At 38.5% G+C, this 10646-nt stretch overlaps 3 protein-coding genes across 4 annotated transcripts; 1 reads left to right on the top strand and 2 right to left on the bottom strand.

Moving 5' to 3' along the window:
* Positions 1-49: 49 nt before the first annotated feature.
* LOC147508441 (zinc finger (CCCH-type) family protein / D111/G-patch domain-containing protein) lies at positions 50-4292 on the bottom strand. Its single transcript, XM_086600972.1, has 4 exons — positions 3236-4292; positions 2418-2735; positions 1408-1468; positions 50-1147 (listed from the first exon to the last, which is right to left on the bottom strand). The coding sequence occupies exons 1-4, from the start codon at positions 3506-3508 to the stop codon at positions 159-161; spliced, it is 1641 nt and encodes a 546-aa protein (XP_086457098.1). The 5' UTR covers positions 3509-4292; the 3' UTR covers positions 50-158.
* A 143-nt stretch (positions 4293-4435) lies between these two features.
* On the bottom strand, positions 4436-6941 carry LOC147508440 (uncharacterized). Of its 2 annotated transcripts, XR_015218062.1 has the most exons (8): positions 6766-6941; positions 6627-6684; positions 6254-6559; positions 6131-6179; positions 5938-6032; positions 5416-5537; positions 4799-4985; positions 4436-4715 (listed from the first exon to the last, which is right to left on the bottom strand). XR_015218062.1 is itself a non-coding variant. In XM_086600974.1 (7 exons), exons 1-7 carry the CDS (start codon positions 6924-6926, stop codon positions 4928-4930), a joined length of 849 nt encoding a protein of 282 aa, XP_086457100.1. In that variant the 5' UTR covers positions 6927-6941; the 3' UTR covers positions 4783-4927. The 2 variants fall into 2 exon arrangements, 1 of the variants encoding a protein (XP_086457100.1); XM_086600974.1 differs by lacking the exon at positions 4436-4715 and having other exon boundaries at positions 4783-4985.
* Positions 6942-7049: 108 nt separating this feature from the next.
* LOC147508439 (UDP-D-xylose:L-fucose alpha-1,3-D-xylosyltransferase MGP4-like) lies at positions 7050-9790 on the top strand. Its single transcript, XM_086600973.1, has 4 exons — positions 7050-7565; positions 7669-7830; positions 8225-8440; positions 9061-9790. Exons 1-4 carry the CDS (start codon positions 7152-7154, stop codon positions 9268-9270), a joined length of 1002 nt encoding a protein of 333 aa, XP_086457099.1. The 5' UTR covers positions 7050-7151; the 3' UTR covers positions 9271-9790.
* Positions 9791-10646: the final 856 nt, after the last annotated feature.

The following is a 10646-nucleotide window of genomic DNA, read 5'->3' as shown; positions in this document are numbered from 1 at the left end:
GCCTGCTGGGGCCGTGTATCGGTGTCACCTTTGTTTTGAAAGGCGGAAGGAGATAAAATGAGTCGACGAGCTCATGGTTTCAAACTTGTTTCAAGTCAACAGAATAACTGACGGACAAATACAACATCTAGTAAATATTTGACTGAATTTGTATACACTCAAAACTTGAGCCACCTCTTTTCCTTCTCCTTGCTGACTACTGCATTGGAGGCAGATGCTTGAACCGCTTCAGCATCTGCTAAAGCTTTGCGAGTTTCACTCAACTTCCTCGAAAAGGCTTCATATACCACCTTCTCTTTCCGATTTCGGTTCACCATTTCTTCCAGTTTCTCAACTTGAACTCTCAAGTCTCTCACTTCGTTGTCATAAGCAATTAGGCTCTTCCGGTCTTCATTCTTTGATTCACCAAAGTCCTTGCTCTGCCGTTTGCTCAACGATCCATTCTGATGTACAATCTGCGTAGCAAGCTGATTATTTATGAAACTAAAGACATCTGGGTTGAACTCCTCTTGCTCTTTCTTGTCACGTTCTGCCGCTGCATACTTCTTGTCACGCTTTCTCTTACCACCTCTACTACGTCTCTTCACCTGCTTTTGTTTATTTCCATCACTTTTATGAGAATCAAACGCATGATCAAGAGACTGCTTTGGTTTAAGAACTTTTACAGTAATAGGATCCACCATTCCCTGTCCAGATGCACCTAATCCCATCCCTTCACGGTAACCCATGTTGGCCATCATCTTGGAAGCTATGCCACGAGTGTGATTTTCCCACTTTGCAAACACAGCTGTATCAGTTTGGATGCCCCGCTGAAGTGCAGCTGCTTCCATAAATCCCAGACCTTCAGGGCTCTCTTCATCATCACTGTCATAGGATTGTTCTGAAGCAGAGTCCTCTTCTTCTTCATCATTGCTCATCTGAGCATATTCCGACAGGGACAGTCCCTCACCATCCACCTCTCTGGAACTTCCATCATCTTGAAAGACAACCTGAGCCAGCCCAAGTGTGTCATCCCATGACTCAAGTTCTGCTTTCCGCCAGATGCCAGCATTAGGATCTGAGATTGCCCAAATATTGGACCCTACCGATATCTGCTTCCATAATGTTGGGATATAGTTCTTCAGGGAAGATAAAGGAACATCAATACCTGTAAAGAAAATTCATGGTGAGGTTTGAATTCTGGACCCCGACAGTGTATATGAGAAGTATCAACGAATAGCATAAGAAACACGGCATGTGTCAAATCCCCAAACCCAAAAAGCAATCATGTCAACAATCTATATGATAGAAGATGCATTCATGAAGGTAAAGATGAGGAAAATCAGGTTTAACAGGAAATTAGAAGCCCTAAGCAACTTAAATGAGAGGCCACATATTTCACCCCATGTAGTAACAATGGTAACATACCATGTGACAAGCGGCAGTTAGTACTGAATCGACATCGCTGCTGTAGAAAAAACTTGCAGATCTGCACTTTGGCAGTTCAAATTAGTAAATGATGAAACAAAACAAATAGGTTTCATAATTTAGAACTAAAATAAACTTAGAAAACCTCAACTATGGAAAATATCTTATTTGAAGGTTTTTATTCAAGGATAAAGTTTTTATAATTTTTAAAAACTGAAAAATGAAATCTGAGTTTCCACCGGCCACAAATTTCTGAAAGACTAATGAAATTCTCCCTGATCAAGGATGTTTTCAAAACCAGATCTTCCAAAACCCATCATCAGTCAAAATAGTAAGCCACATCATCATTTGAAATAGTATACTTGCAGAATAGGACTGAGCAAATACAACTACAACTATGCGAAACTTCGTCGTAGTAGTAGGCCCAACAACAACAATATTATTAGTAACAGCACTAAAAGGACTTGGGGATTCAGGGTAACTTAATTTCAGTAAAATACAAATTTGGAGTTAGGATGCATCAGTGATCGTAAACTAGGGGAAGGTTCCACCAGTTAGGTGAGACAAAAAACTGAGCATCATCATTTTTTTTTTGTGATTTGAGACTAGGATTATAACGATTCAGAGAGACGAGTATCCTTAAGAAATTAAGAATAGCTTCACCATAATATCCTACTCCTATACAACGAAGAATCATAGTTTATGGCCAGAAAATGGATGATTTTAGTTTATAACCAAATTACTTTGAGCTATCACTGTGATTTATCTAGCACCAGCATACTATTGACTATTGAGCTCCCAAGAACTTTTTTCCTCAATTTTTCATTCTATAAGGAGTTTCGTTAGTCAGAGTCAAATAACAACGGTAAAATATAAATTATCAATTGTATGAAGAAATTCATTTGTGGAATGAAGTATCTTACAAAGTAAGAAGATGCAGCAGATATAGAAAATTCCATTAGAATTCAATATAATCACATCTCTAGCAATCTACAGGGAATTATACTCACCAACATGTTTTCAGATGTGGGTGTAAGGAAAGTGACCCTTGCAGACCTGGATCCATCCAATCCAATTATCTGACCATTATACCAACTTCCATCAGTGTAACGGAATCTGCATTTTGATCCGACTGAAAAGCCTTCTTCTTCCAATGGCTCCACTTCGACATTTTCCGGATCAAGAGGCTCCACCACGGCATCTTCGACAGTAGACTTGGATGTTTGTGCAGAGAAAATTGAATCAGCCTCTTTCAGTAATCGTGCCCGCTTTAGGTGAAGGAGCCCTTCCTCCGCATCCCTGATCGCCAGAAGAAGCTCCTCATGAACCTTTAACAATAAAACTTTACTTGTATTCAAAAAGCTTAAAGAAATTGTAAAAGACATGTGACAGGACAGATCGACACGGGAGTCAATGACTTTTCCCCCTTACCCCAAACTAAGGGCCTTCCTTTCTCTAGATGTTCAAGCACATACACTAAAAAATAACCAACTCCTTTTCCTTTATATTGTCTTGGAAAAACAACAGAATCTCTCTTCTTTCCCAAGTTTCATCGCTTTTTTCCTCATTACTGTCGTCATCTCCAGCTTTTAGCAAATTATCTTTCACCACTTGGGCAGTTGTTTTGAAATTAAAAGAAGCTACAACTCTACAAGCCTAATTGATACAAATCTCACAATGAGGAAATATTAGAAGCTAAATGGTTTTCGTTAAGCAAGATAGCTATCAATAAGACCATTTGGAGAGCATAAGCCACATGAGCTAGCTATCCAAAAACAAAGTGTCCTTAGAGTTTAATAAATAACAAGTTGAAGGGTAACAAACTTACAGAAGAAAGCTCAGAGTTGGTCGGATCTAAAACTAGGGCTTCGTTAATAGCAGTCAAAGACTCTCTTTGCTCTTCTAATTGAACCTCTAATTGCTCTTCCAGACATCTCTCCTCATCGTCCGCCATGTTCGAGACGTTCTTCGGGGAAAAAACAAAGACTCCTCTTTCAAAGACCCACTTTACACGTGTGACGTGTGACGTGTAAACAGATCTTCCATGGCTACTTTCGTCATTTTTAACTTTTCTTTTTCTTTCTACGCTAAACCATATCATAAATTATCAAACCTAGTTTGATAGCTGCTACTATTGAAGCTATTCTCCAGTTCAGTTCAGCAAGCATCTTGTGTTGGATTTGAACAAGTTTGGATCACTGTTTGACAATCCCCTTCAATTAAAAAACAACTTGATTGAAGTGAGGCTGCAACACTAATGTCAGTTTCAGCCGTAACTAGTCTAGCTTCCTATGCAACTTTGGCTTTGAAAGTTTTGTACACCACTGCTACATTGATCCCAAGCAATGACACCAGCAGCTCCAGCTCCAGCTCCACTCCCTCCAAATCTATCATATGAAGCATCAAACCTCAAGTTAATACAATCTTCATTCACAATAGGCAAGTTTACCTAGCATATTAATAGAGTGAGGGATAAGTTTATAATTTTGAGGGGCTTCCTCTAGATCTCCGTTCTTTTATGTTGTCATGCTCTTTCTCCATATTGCTATTGCTTCATTCTCCAATGATGTTGCTCTTATTAAATGTTTTTTTTATCAAATTTATAAGCATTTATTGTTTTCCATAGGCTCTGAAGCACAAAGCATACAAGAAGTCATTTACCAACAACTTCCTCTATACTATTCTTAGACCAATTGATCACTTCATCTAACCATTCTCTCATCGACCAGCAATTATAGTTATCCATCCTGAGATTCATAGGACCTGAGAACTATAGATGCCTAACCCATGCACACTTAACAAACAAATGCATTGGAGTTTCAATACATTTTTCACACCAAGGGCAACTAAAAAAACCAAGAACATGTCTGGCCTCCAATAAGTCCCCAGTTGGCAGAGCTTGCAAGTACAACCTCCACATGAAATGTTGCCACTTAGCTGCCAGTTTCAATTTCCAAATCTGACATACATTTTTCTTATGAAAAGAAGAGGAGTTTTCACTCCACTTCTCACCATGGAGGAAGTTATATGCAGCTTTAACTGAAAATTTGCCATTAGAGGCAGGATACCAAATAAGTTCATTGTCCTGCACCTCTGGCCTAATATGAATGGTTTCAATCAACGAAATAACATGCTCAGTTAAACAATCATTCATTTTGGGATATCCCAATTATGTCCTCCCTCAAGAATAATGTCAGCAACCATCATATTCTCCATGCCCATTGGTACAACCAAATGGTCCTCAAGCGCTATGGCTTTCCCTCTTCTTTATCCATTTCTGCTGTTTGTAAGATGAAGTTCATAGTTTCCTGTCAAGACCCAGTGTACATTCTGCGTGAGTTCTTCATTGCTGTCAAAGTATTTGCGATATAAAGATGGAGCTGAAACTAACATCATATCACATCGAATTGTTCTTCATTTACAAAACCACAACAAGTATTACACCGTCTCCACTACATCACTTGAAAACACTTTCAGATAAACAGCAAGGATAAGAACTTGAGGCAAGACAATCTTTTCATTATTCTGGCGATGGTATCTTTAAAGTAAGACCTTTGATTGCATGTCTACATTGAAACCTGTAACAAGAAACAAAAGTATCAAGAATCTATTGTCATTGTCAAAGCCTTATTCCTCCCAAATATCACCAATCAAGCGAAGAAATGATACGCGCTTAAATGTAAGGAGACTTATCACAATCTCAGCCTTTAGCAACTTTATAACCTAAATTTGAAGAATCTCCCAGTAGGGGGCATATATGGACACACTTGGTAGATCCTCTTCCCCTTTATAGCATTCGCAGAAAATACAACTATAAGTCTCGATGAGTCTCTGCAGTGTCTTTTTTCAAGGCAACAGTAATAAAAAGACAAAAATTAAGTATCATTTTGGGTAATAAACTTTGGTAATGGATTTCAGAAATTTTTTTGCAAAGCAAATACCACATTCGTCAATCATCAGTTATAGAGTGTGATACAAAAACAAGTAATGCTAGCAGCAGTGACATACCAGATCGAATCATTTGAAGTGGCAACAGGCAAACCGATAGAGCTAGAGGAAGCACAACACTCTGAAGTATCCATATCCTGCTCCCGGACCTTACACTTAATACACAATTTGAAAGGAACAATCTGGAACACCAAATGCAAGTGGAAATGATGCACCATGAGAAAGTATTGTCATTATGTGCAAACAACAAAAGCACACCCATACAAAATTAGAATTTTCAATTTCTGATGTGTACATGCATCATGAAGTACTTGAAACCTTGATGTAAGATATCCATGTTGGTTACATTATGTACTAGAGACCTAACATTTGCTGGGCTGACAGACTTGTTAATCTAGACACGTCCAACAATTTTTACATAAACCGCATGTGACAACCAAGCATCACATCTTCCGTGTTGTTAGAGTATATAAAATAAAGATAAACGGAGGGATATATATAGAGGTTAGACGATTATAACACTTATAATCCCCAGAGAACACATAAAAGCATATAATTATCCCCTTTGTAAAACATTGATACCTTTTTGCTGTATCTGAAGTCGCGTTTAGGAAGGAAATGCAATGGAAGATTGAAAGTGGCAGGAGCTTTCGCAAGAAGAAACAGTTTTGTTGGGCCTACATGAAAATTAAATATTAACCAAGAAGAGTAGTGTGCTTGTAACTTCAATGTAGTAGAAATCAGCACTGTGCTAATAAACAAATAGGTAAGTCACCTGCATAGGAAACAGATCCTGCACCATCTGAAACCAATGCTCGAATAGCCTGAGCACATAATAACATCAAATTTTAGGCAGAGAATAAATAGAGTTACTCTAAAATCCAATATTAGAAAGAACCTTCCGTGAAAGAGTCTCTGCAGCTTTGCTTTTATTGTAGTCGATTGTATGTTCTGCAACGAAGCTTCCATGCGAGAAAAACATCTCGTAAACTTGCTGAGGACGGATAGGACTTGATCCAAGAACCAACATGACTCCCTCGATATTATGACTCTCATTCAGCATCAGTTGGATAGCTGTGTTGAGACTAGCTAATGTATTCATCAACTTCTCCATTCTCTTTAACCCCTGTTTCACTTCTCTCATTCTCCCAATCTGGTTTCTCCGAGAAGAAGCCTTCACCTCCGATTGTGTAGAAATCAATTCCTAAACGTTACAGTTATTAGGAAGGCCCAAAAGATACAGTGAAAAAAGCAAAAAATAATGTTCATACCAAATCTTTTCGCTCTATCTGCAGTGCATGAAACTCATCACTTAGATCCTGCAAAATGCTGCAAGAAGAATGAGCGTGATGAGAAAGTATGGTGAGGGTATTTTTGGAAAGAAAGAAAGAAAGAAAGAAAGAAACGCACGAAGGGATTTGTTGGTGCATGTAGAGAATGAATCCAATCAAATCTTTAACCACGTGGTAAATTACAGCTCCGTCTAATTTTTCTAATGATGTTTTGATCTCTGTAATGCTTCTTCCTTCTCCCATTTCTAATTCCTCTTGTCGATTTTCAATTTTATTCATTAGCCGACTGGACTATTTTTAGGGGTGGAGTTGGGTCGGGTTGAGACATAACCCGCGTTCGACTCGAGTTTCAAATGTTTCGGGCTTGGGCTATGTATGGACCATGTTTTTTATAACAGGGGAATTCGAAAACAATTTGATTGGCAGAAACGAGATCTGAACAAGTCCCTTCGTCTATTGATTGGAACACTGACTGACACGGTAGATTTATTCGACGTGGCCATAATGCGTCTTCGTTCCCATACAGGATCCATTTCAGTGTTGAGTCGGAGCGGTCTTGCAATATTATTATCTCTAACTGTAATTCTGGGTGTATTCTTCCCATGGATTAATTTCCCAGTGTTTGGAGGAAATAATAATGAAAGCTCTCTCACCAAATGGAAGGAGTATACACTAGCTCAGGCAGTTTCATTTGTTGCAAAGAATCAAACTCTTATAGTCTGTGCTGTCAGTCACCCTTATTTACCGTTCTTGAACAATTGGTTGATCAGTATCTCTAGGCAGAAGCAGCAGGATAGAGTACTTGTTATTGCTGAAGATTATGCCACTCTTTATGAGGTTAATCAGAGATGGCCTGGTCATGCTGTCCTTATCCCACCTGCACCGGATGATCAGACTGCACATAAGTTTGGTTCTGAGGTAAAATTTTATTTAGCTATATTACTGCCTTATTGCAAGATTTAAATAAGTTGTTAGAATATTAGCAATGTAGGTTCACCAAGTTGTTTTGTTCTGTTGGTAGGGATTCTTCAATTTTACATCTCGCAGGCCTCGCCACCTGTTGCATATTCTGGAGCTTGGATACAATGTTATGTACAATGACGTTGATATGGTGTGGTTGGCAGACCCATTTCAATATCTACAAGGACAGCATGATGTCTACTTCACTGATGACATGATTGCAGTACGTCAATAATAGTTGCTTTTAAGATTCAATACCTACAATTAGTGAATATCGTTTGCAGATTCAGTTAATCATAAAATAGAAGACCTAATGGATGGCATTTTTCTCTTGGATTAGTTTGGAAAAAGACTTTCTTAACTTAGTTATCTGGTGAAGCTTCAGTATAGGAGTTTAATCTGATGTCACACATTGAAGGAGCCTGTAGGACGAACTTACTTGTGGGCTATTAGATAACCTATTGCGTAAAATAAACCTTAAGGACTGGCCTTCCAGACCATTGTCCTAATTTTTTGTACTGTTTAAATGTTTCTTTCTGCAACATAATTACTTGGATACATACGCCTCTTCTTTTTGTTGTCACAGTACTTACTCCTATCCTTCTTCATATGCTTAGGTGAAACCTCTGAAGCACTCTTCAGATTTGCCACCTCCAGGAAAAAAAGGTCGTACTTATATCTGCAGCTGCATGATTTTCCTGCGTCCCACCAGTGGAGCGAAGCAAGTAATGAAGAAGTGGATTGAAGAACTCCAGGGTCAGCCATGGTCCAGAAAAGCCAAGTCTAACGACCAACCTGCTTTCAACTGGGCTTTGAATAAAACTGCTGGACAGGTACTCAATTTCTTTTCTCTTGCTATTTCCCCACATTTTATATTTTTGCTGTATAGTGTGTTTGATTTAAATTGGAATGGGAGAAGTGTTTGATGGAGTGAGTGTACGGTAGTTGTCCATTTATTATAAATAAACCTTTTTCTGTTTTTAGGATAACGAAAAGGAAAGAACAGCTCTTAAAATAGAAATGTTATTCCTCATTCTCGACTGGAGTTCAAGATGAAAAATGATATACTTGAGATGGATCCTTGGGGTTGTTCAGTCTGTGTAACCAGTAGCTCATTTACAATTTGAACCACTTTATTTCTGAGTTCATGATGCTCGAATTACAAAAGGAAAATGGAGATAAATAACTGGAGAGCAAATTCGGTCCTTATGGTGCTACTATTCATTAGAATGAATAAATAGAGAAGCAAAAATTCTCCCAAACTCATGAGGTGAAAGTGAGATTCTTAGGTTCATCATTTGGCTGATCGTCAAGAAAGTCAGTCAAATCGGTATGATCTGCATTGGATCACATAATTAGCAAACAACTTCCGAAACTGTCACCTTTGTGGCTTTGCCTCATCTCTTTCTCCTTGAATAGTGTGTGATTTTTTATGTTTACTTTTCTGGTGCAGGTCGATCTGTATTTGCTGCCTCAAGTGGCATTCCCTTCAGGAGGGTTGTACTTCAAGAATCAGACATGGGTCCAGGAAACCAAGGGGCAGCATGTTATCATCCATAATAATTACATCACTGGTTTTGACAAGAAAATAAAGCGTTTTCATGATTTTGGACTCTGGTTGGTGGATGATCATGCACAGGAATCCCCCCTTGGCAGAGTATAGAATGACCTTATTCACCAAACAAAGTACACATTTTTTTCGTCCACTAAGCCACGGTTGCCAGGTCACTGGTTGGTGATGTTAAAGGGTCCAATTTGCGTACCTTGAAAATCCAGTAGATAACAGGCAGTTATGTTCATCATTGGCAGGGTGTCTATTTGCTGTTTCCTTCCTGTGCTTATGAGAGATACAAGGTGTGAATGTTAACTGGAAGGAATTGAAGCAGCTTTCTCTTGTTTTTAGATTTCGGGTGAAGAAATGATGGAAGTTGTGTTAGGAATTTTTTTATCCTCCATTGTAGCTCTATTGTTTTTATCTTGTTGGAAAGTCCTATATCCACTATAGAGAGGATGCCCATGAAGATGTGATTTGATCCGTACAGACATCTGTGCTTAATTCTGTTGGTTACTATGAACAGTTGAGGATGATCTATACTCGGTTTCTGTCAACAGCCTCATCTTTGTAAAAACATTTATGAGATATTTGATTTAATTAAACATGTCTATCGAGACATTTAATATAATTTATGGCGTTAGTACGTAGCAATTTATGAGAATTGTCTTGGCGTTTTTTTTAACATTTTCTAGGTTCTTTTCCTCCGAAGGTAATCATCAGTAGTGGTAATCAACAACTTGTACCAATGGCTTGTTGGATTGTTTTCTTGCTGTTGTTGTCGTAGTCAAATTTACCCCGGCACTGTAAAGTATTCTGCTGAGTTCTCAGAATTGGACAGATATAACAGTTTTTTTGCTGCAGCTCCACTTTGTATTATGGTACTTGTAAGTTGTATCAGTAATGCGCAAGCCTTTTGTGCTGAGTGTAATGCGCAAGCCTTTGATCATTCATTTTTAAGAATGCTTCGAATAAAAATCAGAATGAAATGCTAAGTCATTAGAAGGAATTGTTGGTATTCATTTCTCACACTGTAAGTAGCATGTATAAAAAGCAAAGTGTGATATATCGGTACTTTTTGAGTTTGTAGGGTTTGTACGTTTGTAGTGTCTGCTGTCTGTATGACTGCCATAAAGTGTATACTGCGATAGCCGATAGCAACGTATGCTGAGGTTTTGGAATGGGCCGGGGTATCACCGCAATTGGAAAGATTTAGAAGATGTGAGAAAAACACAGAAGCACATGCGTCAAGGACCCACACTTGAAAAGCTAGCTGCTGCACATAAACTTTGACAAGTTTGATTACGAAACGCGAGATTGATGGAATAAGTGTTGACGTCCCCAGATAACCCCCAATGCCCATTCTCATATTAGAATCCCCACTCCCACCAACTAAAATACTTTACCCACTTCATAAGAAAACCCAGTGGAAATTTGAAACACATAATACAGTTTTGAAAAAAAAACGATTTTAGACGAGTCTGGGT

The sequence above is a fragment of the Coptis chinensis genome, chromosome 3 (genome assembly GCF_015680905.1).
Source record: "Coptis chinensis isolate HL-2020 chromosome 3, ASM1568090v1, whole genome shotgun sequence".
Classification (NCBI taxonomy): Eukaryota; Viridiplantae; Streptophyta; class Magnoliopsida; order Ranunculales; family Ranunculaceae; genus Coptis; species Coptis chinensis.
Note: the sequence above shows the minus strand (reverse complement) of the source record. Positions and strands in the feature narration are given on the sequence as shown.